This window comes from Xiphophorus hellerii, chromosome 5 (assembly GCF_003331165.1).
Source record: "Xiphophorus hellerii strain 12219 chromosome 5, Xiphophorus_hellerii-4.1, whole genome shotgun sequence".
In the NCBI taxonomy this organism is placed as follows: domain Eukaryota; kingdom Metazoa; phylum Chordata; class Actinopteri; order Cyprinodontiformes; family Poeciliidae; genus Xiphophorus; species Xiphophorus hellerii.
This window is the reverse complement of record NC_045676.1, coordinates 24947475-24962028: the sequence shown is the minus strand read 5'-3', so window position 1 is coordinate 24962028 and position 14554 is coordinate 24947475. Positions and strand designations below refer to the sequence as shown.

Sequence of the window (14554 nt, the reverse complement as noted above, 5' to 3'; positions counted from 1 at the left end):
ATTTGTGAAAAGCAAGAACCTCAGATAAAAACCCTTGACATTAAAAACCTGTGTGGTTCTTTGTAATCAGTCATAGTAATATAAGTGGGATGAGCTCATTTAACAGTCAGCTCTCATGAGAGGAGATAAAGACCCATTATATTGATCTATCTGATTACCTCAGCTATCCGTCCTCGCAGAAATAAGGTCCCTCCCTTTCTCTATATAACTTAGCAGCTATTTAAAGCAGAAGCTTTGCTCGGTAAGCTGCTGCTGATCCCAGCTTGCAAAGGGAACATCTTTCATTCTGACTTTCTCTTTCTGGGAGTCCAAATAAAACCTCGTCTGGCTCTATTGAGTTTTTTTTAACAGAACTAAACCAGAGAGTCTGATAATGGGAAACCCCATGCACAATGACAGATTCACTGTATGATCTTACCTACCTCTTGAAATGTCAATAATTATGCATTTGTGCAATAAACCGAGATCCTCTTAAAGCCAGCCACTTGAGTTTGACTACTTGAGTATTTGTTGATGTAACAAAAGTATATGAGATAGACAGCGGGGCTCTTGTGAAGGTTTCTTCTGCTTTAGTAACTTGAAGTTTGCCTAAGATGCACCACGACCATAACCAGTGTGAGGTTTAGGTCAGCTTGCTTGATTGTGTAACTAGTTTAGCCCGTTCAGAACAGTACATGGTGCTTAACATAGCAGATTACAACCTACATTCATCACGGCTGAGGTTAAACTCTACAGTCCCCAACTAAGTGTGTCCTCGGGTCATGTCTCGTTATTTCACAGTAGCAAAAGTGAAAAATGAACTACAGAGAGAGGAAGGGTAAAAGGGTATTTGTAGTTTTCCATCGTTGTTGTGAGATAATCTCTCAGATTCCAGCCAGCATGAAGGAAACTTCCAACATCACAGAAGTTAGAAGTTAGAGAAATTTGTTGGAGAAAACTAACTGGAGAGTGGTGAAGCTTTTCAGTGTTGGATGACATGGAGGTGCTGTTAGCGTTGGTCCATTGCAGCAAGAGGGCTCAGGGTTTTGCATCACTCCCATAGTGACATATGTGCTATAATACATTTAACATACTTAATTTGCTTGTGTGCTACTGTAACATCTGAATTTGTTACCCTGCAAGGCTAAATCTTGCAGGTGGAGTTTGCATTTTCTCCCAGTGAATATATGTGTTGTGTTCAGGTGGCCAAAATATTCCAGGATATGTCTGATAAACCACCTTTAAATTGCCATTTGATGAGTATTTGCATTCATGGTGATCAGTTTTGCCTGTTTTTGTTGTCCTGATTGGTGAACTGCTCTGGGTGCTCCTCTCACACATCAACCATTGAAGACAGACACTAAAACCCAGAAATACAATGGATCGGTGAATTACTTGGTTTTCAGAAACACTTGTGCTCAGTTTTTAAAACTCTAGTCCATATTTTTCTCAGTCTGTTGATGTCAGAAACCCGTCATAGATCATTGGCTGTGCTAAAGTGATGCGCCATGAAACAATATGGAAAACGTGGTTTTCCACGTTCATACAATCATTTACTAGCTTGTAAATCATATTTACAAAGGTCACATTTCTAATAGTTTACAGTCTTTATTTGTTCAAGACAATGACTAGAATGAAGCCAAGAGAGATCAACCCTGGTAGGGTTTCCAGTAGCAAATCCTAAGAGCGATTCAAATATTTTGACTCTCTTCTGGAGTCAGGCCTTTGGGGGAGTTTGATGATGCTTTCTGGTAGTCAAACTTGACCTGCCTCTGCCAAACAAAGGCCCCCTACAAGTTGGTCCAACAACTTAAGAAGAAGAAGAACAGTTGAGGCTTTGTGTCACACAAGCTGGATGTCACCAGCTTGTGTGATTTCCAGCTGCCACAATCAAGTTTTCTATTGCTTTTGGTCAAGACAATGTTCTGTTTATTGGCACCTTTTAGTAAAGATATGTGAGAAGGGGACAAACGAGCTATCTGGCATTTTGGGTGAAGAAAAAATAAATGTGCTGGACTGGAGGCGTGCCCAGGGAGTTTCTCGCCTCTCACCCAGTGGCAACAGCCGCCAGCTGCCCTCCAACCCTGAAAGGATGGACGGGTATAGACCATAACTGAAGCTCATAAAATCCTGTTCTGACAACATGCAATAAATGAGAGAATTTACTGAGGTGCTGCTTATAAATTATATTTTTAATTAGGTCATAATAGGAAATGAAGAGGTCACATGGGAGTTTAAAATATTTGCTGGTCGGATCAGAATGTGTCAGAACTGTTGTGCAACACATCATGTTGGATTGTCTGCAGGGAGCAGGTGTTGTACTCAGAGCCAATTACAGGCCAGAAGGATGTAAGAGACAGGAGGGAGGGTGATGTCATTCCCAGAAGCTTGATATTTATAGCCAGCTTGTAGCACAATCATGGTTCTGTCTGAATGAACATAAGTGAGGCTAAATTTTGATTTGTATTAAGAAAGAAATGTTTGGTTTTTGCAGTTCAAACTCTCCAGATCCATGGCGTGTTTCTCAAACGGTGTTTGGTGTAGTTTCTTTGTGTTACTTGCGCCATGTCTTAACAAGATGATATGTCACAGTTCCAAAAGAATCAAAGTGTGTCCAGCAAGGCCAGCTGCTTCTCTTGGATCAAGGATAAAAAAGAGACTGTGGCTACAGTCAAAGAGGAGGAACGCTGAAGGAGGGTGTGTCTTGCTCTGAGCCGCTGTCTTTGGAGCTCCACCTCTGCTCGCAGATGAAAATCCACGATGGATTAAGTGTTGGGACCTTCAGTTTGAGCACTTGACATTTGGGGTTGATCTGCTTTGGGAGTCAATTTACAGGAATATCATAAAAAAACAAAAAAACAAAAAAAACCCCACTGGATTTGACCGAGCAGCACCTGCTGGAGTCTTTCCTGCAGACCGGCGGCTATCCGAGAGTGGTAGGTGAAATGCGTTTTTTCTTAATTTGCTATGCTTCAAATGGTTCATTTGTTGATTTAACAAAGGGTTGCTCCTGCATTAAAGTTATATTATGAGAAAAGTCTAAAACGTTTTTTTTTTTTTAAATGGATCTACAGTTACTAAAAAAGATCATTTGCACTGTAGATTGAAATTGTGTAGAACTTCAATCAAAAGTTTAGAGTTTTCCAAATGTTGCTCCTGAAGAACTTCAAAACAATGCACGAATGAGCTTTAGCTCTTCTTATTCTTGCATGGGGTTGATTTTATTGATGTCTGCTCTTTGACTTTGTGCATCAGCACCAGTGAGCACAGCCTCAGGCTTATCTAAGTATATCTTCTCAGGGATTAAACTGCGTCTTAATGAGCTTTAACTAATGTGCAATCTACAGTTAAAGGACGGCTCTCCAGTGAAGGTTCTCAATGCAAGAAAGCTTTGTCACTTTACAAGAATAGTTGCTAATGCCACGTGCAATTCGAAACATTCTGTGATTTGCACGATCTCAGGTTTGTTCGTATGATTTCCCTTGGTGCACCGTAACCAAGGCTGCAAACGTGTCCCCCCTGCTGCTGGGTAAATCTATGAGCTGCATCTCTTACGAGGCCTCCACGCCCAAAACAATAACGGTGGCTGTGTTGAAGTTAGTAACGCCGCCACAAGGGTCGGAGGCTCCATGAGAAGAGATTCGTGCCAAGACGCTGTACGCTCATGGAGTTGCCATGTTCTCTAGATGTTTTCCCAGATTTTTTTTTTTTACAATTGTATTTTAAAATTAAGACTATAATGATACAAGGAGCTCTCTAGCTTTAAGTTTGAGAAGGTCGTGTTGACTTTTCTGAGCGGAGAACCATATGGAGACGGGGCTGTTTGCTACTTTCCCACGTTATACAACATCTATGGTGAAATTCTTCAAACTTTCACCAGATGTGGATGTTGTCTCATTATGTGTAAAGACGACATCAGCAGCAGTTTGTGTCTCCCCTTAGCGAGAAGACGGAGGAACTCCTCTAGGCTCCGACAACCAGCCAGTAATGCTGCACTATTTTTATTTTATAAGAGTATAAATATATATAGATAGAGATTTGCAGATCTTCCACTTAGATTTTGCAATTCTGACAATTTCTTCTTCTGATGTGTTCATTTATCACAACTAACCATAAAAAGTCAGCACTGAAGGCTGAAGGGAAGCTATTTTTTTATCCTTGTTGGCATCATCTCATTTGGGAACCAATTACATCACGACAATGTTTAGATTTTGTTAGAAATTGAGCAGATTATGCAATTTAAGGACAGATACAATCGTCCCTGTTGAGCTGCAAAGACTTAAACTGATGCATTTTGCAAATCAGTGGAAATTTTGGGCTACAAATTGAACTGAAACGACAAACTGCTGATGACCAGGCGAGTGAAAACAAAGTCAGATCGGTCAGTGATCAGCCCTGCAAAGAAATGCAGAAGAAAATGAAAAGAAAACATGCATTTTATCCATATTTACTGATTCGTTTGATGTTTCCTGAGAGCAATTTTTAGATATTATTCCCTTTAGCACGTTATGTGCGACGTGATTCCATCCACCAGTGTCATTGCTTTTAAACTGTTTTGTAATTTGTTTTGGACTTGTGTTTTAGTTTATTTCACTTTTGTGTAACCAGATTGTTGTGTGATGCAGATTTTTGCCCAGATCCCTCTTAAGATCTCAACGGGGCTTTTACCTGGTTAAACAAAGGACATAATAATGATAAATGTCTTTGTTTTGCAGGTAGTAATATGAGGAAGCCTTTGAATGTGCTCGATCCCGGAATAAGACCAGAGGACCTCCAGGGTGTTTAGACCGGGGAGCAGCATGCAAACCAACCGGTGAACCGCTGCTGCCTGCCGAACCCCCTCCCTTGACCTTAGCCACCAGCACCACCAGCCCAGCTTTTTCTTTTCTTTTGGCGACGGGAATTCCAGACACTCCAGCTCTGTCTGCCAGCCTGCGCCATGGATTTCATGCTACCCATAAGAAGTCAAGAGATGATAGCTTTCTCCTGCTCCGATCCTTTCCTGGATCCCCACAGTGTCAACACCCGGTTCCCCCACCAGGCCGTCAAAAGAAAGCTGCGGCCTGGACGGATTCTCGGCTTCGTCGTCAGCCTGGTGGCAGTCTGCACAGTTTGTTCACTGAGTGCCTTGTCGTTGGCCACAGCCGTGGCCACTGAACAGAGAGAATCAGTTGCCGAGTCCCCAGCCGACGCAGCAGTGCCCCAAAGAACTCTTTTGCAGCGCCAGAATGTGTCGGGCGCCCCGGAGGACACGCCGGTGGCCATGAAGTCTTCCCACCTGGACATGAACCAAGGAGACTACCCAACAGACTACTTCAGCGTGGAGGACAGGCGCCAGGGCTACGTGATTCTTCACATGTTTGGAATGTTGTACATGTTCATAGCCTTAGCCATCGTTTGCGATGAGTTCTTCGTCCCCGCACTCACCGTCATAACAGAGAAGCTGGAGATCTCGGACGACGTGGCCGGGGCCACCTTCATGGCTGCGGGCGGCTCGGCCCCAGAACTCTTCACCTCCGTCATAGGAGTCTTCGTCTCCCACAGCAACGTGGGCATCGGCACCATCGTGGGCTCGGCCGTGTTCAACATCCTGTTTGTGATCGGAATGTGCGCCCTTTTCTCCAAGGAGGTGCTCAACCTCACCTGGTGGCCTCTGTTCAGAGACGTCTCGTTTTACATCATCGGGCTGCTCCTGCTCATCTACTTTTTCCTGGATAACCAAATCACGGTGTCGGAGAGTATCAGTCTGTTGATGTGCTACACCTGCTACGTGACATTCATGAAGTTCAATTCTCAGATAGAGAACCTCATCAAAACCAGGCTGGGGAGCAACCAGGTGGTCGAGCTGGAAGCCGCTCCAAAGGTGAGCCTCGTCCATCCATCCATCCATCCACCCACCCACCCACATCCATCCATTCACCCACCCACATCCATCCAGGGACGTCACCAGGCCTGTTTTAGGGTGGCCGAAGCTTCCCTAAAATATTCTTAAGTTCCTCTAAATAATTTGGTGGGTTTTTCGTTTTTAACAGAAAAAGAAACTACCGACAAATTCAATATAATGCATCCAGGATATGACTTTCACTAAATAATCACAATTTTAACTCAAACATGGACACTAATTTGACCGTTTCCCTTTACTTCATGTTATAATAATCTGGGTAATCGATATAAAATATGGCAAGAATTGTTCGGAAGGTAATGCAAGCAGGAACGTTTGCACAAATGCCCTGCAAAGAGTACTTAACAGTTTTTAGGTGTAGAGCCACAGAAAATTATGATTATTTTTTGCTACAAAATAGCGATTAACTGTAAATACTCATATTTTGTATTATAAATGGTTTTTATTACCCTTAACACTGTTTTAAAAGTGGAAAAGCAACATCACGCGCTACGTTTCTCACGCATGCATCTCCTGGGGGCTTGGCTCCCTTTGTCTTTAAACCTAGTGACACCCCTGCAGCCATCCATTCATACATCCATCTATCAAATTCCTGCAAAAAACATCTGATTTTATTCTTTTTACATTGCATTTCTTTTTGATCAACAATTATAACTCGTCTGAGATTACCACACTTTATTTGTGTCAAACATCTGATGTTGACCAAAGGGTCGCATATTGAAGCCAAGGAACTAAACAACAAAATTAAATAACAAATGAAACATGAAACACGATCAATGAAAATACAAGACAGTTATTACATTAATGTGATTCACATATTCTATTAAGTAGGCCCACGGTGAAAACCCAATGTGTCAGAATTGCAACATTTCTGTTCTGGAAATCTAACGGGGTTTAAGGGAAAAGGAGCAACGGACTGGAATGTGTTTGTGTTGGTATTTTATTTAGAATCTGTGTGGCTGTAAATAGGCATAACGGAACAGAGCTGGGACTTTTTCATGCTGACTAAGCCTGTACATCTAGACCTCCTCTTCGGTCTCTTCTTTTTTTGACCTTGTTCAGACCAGAGTCCAATAAGGCTCTTAAGCAAAGGAGTGATGTAACAGTTCTGGGCCAACGTCTTCAAGTAAATCAGATTAAGGTTCTGGGAACTTTTGGGCTGGAATACAAACCATGCAAAGTAAAAGAGAACATGGCGTATTCTCCTGCGCAATGTAAATAAAAGAAACACGATCGTCTGCGTTACTTTGCCAGCAGAGTCACTTTTTGCTTTTGGCTTTTTATTTTCTGCAACCATTTTCTGTTTATAGCTGAAAGAACTATGACGACTATTAATTATATCATATGAAGATTCTGAGGCAATATTTTCAAGAACAACAAAAAACGAGTGATTAGGTACAACCCGCTCAGTGTTTGAAGCATTAGTTGATGGGAGTTGCTTTTCTAATGTCCTGCAGTAAATACCTGTGCTGCTCTACTTTATGCCAACTTTTACATAAAACGGCAACAACTAAGAAACAGTTAGTTTAGGTTATGATTTAAATGAAGAATGTATAATATACTAGTTATTCTTTATTAAAAAATAAACCGTAAACATGAACTTTTAAAGCTGAAGCACTCAGGAGTTTTAAAATGAGACTTTTTAGCCTCTTGTAGTGGCTAGCTATGCAATTGCAAAGTTTTGAACGCAACAACGAGGGGAAATGATTTTTGTTTTTATGTAAAATGAACAATAAGTAGTTTACATATACATTTAAGGAAAGAAAATCAATTTTCTACCCATGAATAATCCAACTTTGCAGCTTTAGCTCATGAGAGAATAAATTACTTTCTAACTTCCGGCATGAGCTGGCTGTGCTGCGCTGCTAATGTTGTTTTACGTAAACAGAATGACAAGAGAAGATTCGGTTTAGGCAGTGTTTTTTATGAAAATAAATAATTTATGTGTACATCTTAAGAAAAATAAATTTAAACATAATGGTTTTTTAAACTATTCTTTTCCAACTTCCTGTAGTGTTTAGCTGTACTGCCATGCTAAGAGTAGCTTATACATAAACAGGAATAACTTGTATTTGGTTTCAGAGTTGCTATTTTGATATCAATCCTCTTTTATACAGCTAAAGCAATGAAAAATAAATAGTTTTTATTATTTTTGTTGACATTGCGTGAATATTCATATTTTATTTGCACCAGCTCCAGTTTCAGTCCCCAGTGGGCTCCTTGACACACTCAGAATTGAAAAAATATACCCACTCTGGCTTTCCATTATTTGATTTTTAAGTCAAAAACATGAGCAAACATGAGGATTATTTTTCAATGCGTTTCATAAATATTTTTTTGTGTTTTAAATCTCCTAAAGCAAATTTTTTTTTCCCCGAAAAGAAACAAAGAGAGGTCACATTTTGGGGGGTTTTACCCAATAAGTTACATTAAAGGCTGTTCAACATTCTAAAATATTCACACTTGTTGCCAAGAAACGTATGATTTACTGCAACTTGTTTAATTCAGGAGTTAAACCTCGCTACGTTTATTATTGGAATACTCAAAGTTGTTCTGCCTTAACTTCCTGGATCTGGGTGAGATATTCAGGCTGCACATCTGGAGAGAAAATTCCTATGAAATAAAGTTTACAAGGTCCTCGACTGGCCGCTGAACCCTTCTGGAAAACAAAATGTCATTAACCTCGATATCCTCTCCCTAAACTATTCCCCTGCTGAAGACGACACAGATCTGTCAGAGCATAGAAACTGTTTTTTTTTTCTCCAGCTGCCACTGGCACAGTAAACAAACACTAAAAATATAAAACCTCAGACTTTTCTCCTATCACGTTATTACGCTTTTATGCTCTTTTATTTCAGACCCCAGCACTTTACTTCTTTAAGACACTAATTTAGGTTTTTTGCCGTCGGTGTGTTTGTTGTTTTGTCGGTGTTGTGTGACGAGGAGTTTCTTTTTTTTTCTGATTTTACTACATTTCATTGTAACCACATTATATCACTGTGATACGACAACATTCGCAAAAAAACCAACAAAAAAAACCAATAGTTAAAAAATGTAAATATTGCATGAAAATTTCAAAATTTCCACGTTTGTTTGTTTGTTTTCTGGATGCTGCGAAATAAGACAAATTCCTACAGAAAACCGCGGGAGGTTTGAAGCTGCGGGCGTCAATGAAGAACGGAGCAAATTATTTAGCTTGGAAAGTTTATGATTTACACATCGCTTATGAGAAAAAACTGCAGCACGTAATCCCAGTGACTTCCTAGGAGAATGGTCCACACACAAGCACAACTGGTGCATTTATATATATATTTTTAATATAGGCCATCATTTTTAAAATATTACATGTGCAAGCTTGTTTGTTTATTTATTTTGGTCGTCAAAATCAAAGCGAAATTGAACCTCATGGTCACATCGGTCATGTTCAGGTGTGCAGAAAAAGACAAAAATGCAACACTTGGTTTTCCCGGTGTAGTGTTGATACAAAACACACGTTTACAACAAAAAGTGACATTTAACAGCCACTAGGCCTGCGTTTGAGGTAAAATAAGTTAAAGTTAATGAACGGCTTAAAGGATGTAAAACGCCACCTGTGGAAGGCTGATCTTGGGTCCAGCAGGATCTGTCCGTCCCTCACTACTTTAGGAGATCTGCTTGAGTTCAAACTTAATAAAATCAGATTTCAGGCTAATGACACACGAGAACACGTTTGAGTTCAACATATAAAAAGGGAATGCAAAAGTCAACAAAACCTCTAAATTATTTATGTGACTGTGGTCAAAACCTCTTAAAGTGCAACATTACTGAAATACTGAGGCAGAGAAGAATAGAACCAGAACATTTTCTGACTTTCTAGATGTGTGATTTAGAGCCTTTTTGGGCAGCAAACTCTTTATTTCTGAACTGATTAAAAAAAAAGGCATGAGAAAAGTCTGCCTCTGACATTTCTGCCCTTCTGGTGACAGAAGGGAGCTGTGTCTCCCTTCAGCAGCTTTTCTCCTCCTGTCCCGGCACTTGATGTCCAGATGCCTTGCCCTCATGTGTCAGTAGAGGCTAAATAATCCTCCAGGTTAATTCTTCCCAATCCCATTAGAGCCTCTAATAATAGCCAGACGCTCCCTCGGGGAGAAGGAATCATCAGAACCACAGAGAGAAAATGTCGGCCTGCTGCTTCTGTCCAACTCCAGGCAGCAGAGTGTGCGTTTCACCGTTCAGGCCTCGGCTGATGCCTGATGGGAGTTTACGGATGTCAGCTGGGTTTGTTGCTCAAGAAGCAAATGGGAGAGATCTGCGGGTTTGCTCTCTGACGGCGGTAGAGTCAGCAATCCTCTCTGATCCCCTGATCAAGCGCTTACCGGCCGTGACGACAGCAGTCAGTCACCGTCCGCGGACGGCGAGTCGTCCGAGAAAACATCAAATATGAGTTTCAGCTGGAGGTGCAGAGTTGTCTTTCGACAGTTTGGGTTTCAATCAGAGTTGTTGCATTTACTCAAGTACATTTACCCGAGTAACAATTTTCTTTTAAATGTACTTTTAGGGGTATTTTTTTTTACTACGCTGGAGTTTGATTACTGCTCTTGGTTGAGTGAAATTTCTGGATTTTCTACCAACTGAGTGAAACACAGACATGTTTCAACCAAACATTCACCACATGCAGACACACACCTGCAGTTCTTGTTCATGGTTCATAAGCTTTATCATTTTATACTTTTTAATTTTTTTTGTTGAAAGAAACTGATCTGGAAAATCTTTATCTTTTGCCTGATTTTGTTATTTTTTGTTACTTATATGAATTATTGTAATTTTTGTCCCTGAAGTACCAAAACTTCCACTTAACCTTATATTTTAATCCGACGGATTATGTAATTTTTAAACATGAAATGATTGATCCTTCTGATCAGTTACTCAGTACTTGAGTAAACTTGTCAGCAAATACTTTTTTACTCTTATTTGAGTCATTTCTTGGACGGCTATTGTTTGCTTGAGTAAAAATATGGCGAAGTAGTGCTGCTCTTATTTACTGGGAACTCTACCAAACCTCTGGGTTTAGTATTTGTAGCTAATGCCACTGACTTAAAGGGGGGATTTTGTTTTACTGTAAATACTTAAAAATATATGAATTGGCGGCGGATGAAGGTAAGTTTGTGGTTGGTGGTTACTGATGGAGTTCGCACGCAGGCTCGAAAATCAGCAATCTATAAGTGGTGATCCCCGCGGATTAATCCTGGATAAGTCGCACAGCTCGACAGTCAGGTGGACGGCGAAGAAGAGACGCAGAGACAGAGAGAGAGAGAGAGAGAAAGTAGATCTGATGGAGCCTCGGCGGCATGAGGGCGATCAGGATGAGGGGGCGTGAATCTGCTGACCCGCGGTCGGTGCTTCTCGCCTCGGTCGGTGGGTTTGCGGAGAGACCGCCAGGCTCCAGAGGCGGTCCGGTGGGGGGGAAATAGGAGGGAGGAAAGGAGACAGGAGTTGGGTGTTTGTTTATTCTTGTTCTACGAAAACGTGGATGCTGTTGTAAATGATTTGACGAATTATGACTACGTTGAGATTTCAGTAAATGTAACGTTTGATCAAAGTTATTATTATTTTTGTCTTATTAATTATTAATTATCCGTACCACGAGCATGTGAGGGTTAAATTCAGATTTTTTTTTTTGTTGTTTAGAAAATTTTTCTCGTATTTATTTCCCTCGAATGCTGGAATCTTAAGGTTGCGTTTTAATAATTATTTTTTTTTATATATACAGAATTTAATCTCAGTGCATGGAGTTTATTGAATTGTTGCAAAGATAAGTTAAAAGACAGAAGGATAAAAATGCACGTTTAACAAGACATGTCAAACATGTTCTATGATTACATTCATGAATAAAACATAAACAAAGGCAAACCAAATTTCCAATTGCAGCAAAGATTTGTAATAGAAATCAAACTGTGAATCCGATGTGGCTGAAGAAGTAAAAGAGGAAACTTCACTGCAACTCATCCTCCGTTGTATGTCCCGGCAAAAATGTCATTTTTATGATGACCTTTTAAAAACTCTTATATTTTGTCTTTGCTTCCATCCATCAACCAAACTCTTCCATAGATCCGCCCCACAACTGGAAACACACAAACTCTTTTTAGTTAAACAAACAAGCTTGAAAATCTTCTGAATAATTTTTAGATATTGCCTGGAAGTAAATTATTTCTTGCCTTAAACATAATTATAGCCTTCATGAATTTGATCCAGTTGACCGGTTTTCATGTTCAGTGATGGATTGTTATTTTATGTGAAGGACCAACACAAAGCCCCACATCATGCTGAAGTTGAAAGGAAATGATAAATAGGGTTGAATTTATTTTTTTTTACTTCTTAAACGCTGGATAGTGTACCACGCATTTCTATTAAGCCCCTTTACTCTCGTATCCTAATGAAATTTATCATAATCAATTTTTTTAAAAAAGAATCCCCTAAATTGGTCCACTGGTGTTAAATCTGAGTATAAATGGAGCTGCTCGGTCTTCAGGTTTAATCTGCTGACAGGGCCGCTGTTGTTCGCTCTGCGCGTTATAGAAAATGTCTTGATGGGAGATAAAAGGATATAAATGTAGATTAACCTGGAAGAAAACTTGTTAAAGGCTGCAAAATACTTGAAACTGATCCAAGGTTCGCCTACCAGCTGGAAAAAAACAAGCTGTCAGAGCCTTTAATAACGCTAAAATAAAAATATTCATGAGTTTACACGGCTCAGCTGGAGACCAGTTTCTAAATGACAATATGTGGAAAGACTTTAAAGGTGAGATTCACAGACAATGGTTAATCTTTTAAGCTAGGCATTAAAAACAGCAGATAAAAACACAGAAACAGATAAGTGTCTGATCTCTCAGTTGTGCTCTGAACAGGTTTTCTATTGCTTTGTTGCGTGTTCAGTCGGCGGGGAGTAGCCGTCCCAGTTACGACACGTCATCCCCGCCCAGAATCTGAGATCATTTCCAGCATTTTTATTGCTTGGAGGGGAACCGACGTGATTATCTGAACAGAATCACATCTGTTCAGAGTTGAGCTGATTTGTCAAGAAGGATGTTCGTATTTTACTTTGGTTTGCGAAGACAAATGGGAAAGAATCCGGTGCTTAAATGCAGAGAAATGTGGCCTTTAACAAAAAAAAAACAACTAAATGTCAAAAAATCCTGCACATTGCGCTTTTAAATTTTAGCTCCTATCTTAGTCTTGTGAATTTCTGGCTCCACGGTGTATTTGGAAAAGACAGACATGAATAAACTATTATTATTATTATTATTTATCATCATGTTGTTTGAGCAACTGGACAGACATAACATTAAATTGTTTCACAAGCTCTAAAGCCTGTTAAGGACTTCAGGATGGTTCTCACTAAACTTACCTCCTTTCTGCTAGTGGATTTGGATTTTATTTATTTTTTATTAATTAGCGTCACATGTTAGCAGCTATAGTAGATCTTTGGAGAACCAGTCAGCACATTTTTATGACGCCGACTCTTTGTAAATCTGGCTAGATTTATTTTACTTCTGATGGTATCTGATTTTATTTATCATTCCACCTTCAAGTATCAAAAATAAGGTTTCAGCTAACATTCAGGATATCAGGATGACGTCATGCCCAGCTCAACAGGGCTGAAAGGAAAAGTTGTGGAATTTGTAAATGTGACCTCCTCAGTTATCAGGCTGGCAATACAAGCCAGTTTGTAATTTAGCATTTGCAACAAGAAACAAAACTTTATTTCCGTTTTTACTGTATGATGTATGACTGACACAAAACAGCCAGAAGCAGCTCGGTGGAGCAGCTATAGGCAGCATTTTACAGCAGTTGTCTCTTTTTTTTTTTAATGTGCATGGCAGCCATATTGGATTTTGATGTTTGGTTTGATGGGAGAAAATCTTAAGGGGTTTAACTTGAGGGATCGCAGCATGGGGACTTTCTGAGTGAGTCTGGGGTGACAAGCTAACAGCAGCGACTCTGGAGTCTAACATTAAATGTTGAAATCTTCATTGTTAAAAAAGTTTGCTGAATTCATTTTTCCTGAACTGACATTTGTTGTTAGTTTTGTAAATCATGTAAAAGTGAGACGATTTAATAACGTGATGGGGCAGGATAATTATTCTGTCATGTTCAAACAAGAACATCACATATAGATTAAACAAACCATTGACTTATATCGAGCTGTCAAATAAGTACATGTGGAAATAGTCAAAATGTTATGTTCAAAAGAGTTTGAGGTTTTTTTCAGGTTAAATAAATAATATTTTTTCAACTTTAGTGCAGTTAACGTAAATCTTTCATTAAACGTGTGTATTCTGTCTCGGTGACAGGGCATGGTTGCAGGCTAAAGCATCCTATTTTTTTCAAATTATACTTCCATAATTTTAGAAACATGGAATTTTGTATTGTTTTTGTTGCACATATTTCCCAGGAATGGATCTGATGTTAAATGTAGCACATATTTCTTAAAAATTTCAACATTTTGTTCACTTTAAGTTAAAAACACAGGAATCCAATTTCTTGATTACACCTATTACACCTTACCAATTTATTATCATATTTAGAATCAGTGAAGCCCTTCAAAACATTGACCCACATGCTTTGCAGGGCCAACCCAAACTTGTGCAGGGCCCTGGGCATTGTTTGATCTACGGGCCCCTTCAAGCCTTTTGG

The 14554-nt window shown here is 39.7% G+C and overlaps 1 protein-coding gene across 1 annotated transcript in view; it reads left to right on the top strand.

The window, feature by feature from the left end:
* Window positions 1-2582: 2582 nt before the first annotated feature.
* Window positions 2583-14554, top strand: part of slc24a2 (solute carrier family 24 member 2) — a 17320-nt gene continuing 5348 nt past the window's right edge. The window contains exons 1-2 of the mRNA XM_032563935.1: window positions 2583-2915; window positions 4695-5842. Of these exons, the coding sequence (XP_032419826.1) occupies window positions 4919-5842 (924 nt within the window). The 5' untranslated portion in view covers window positions 2583-2915; window positions 4695-4918. The remainder of the gene's footprint in view (window positions 2916-4694; window positions 5843-14554) is intronic.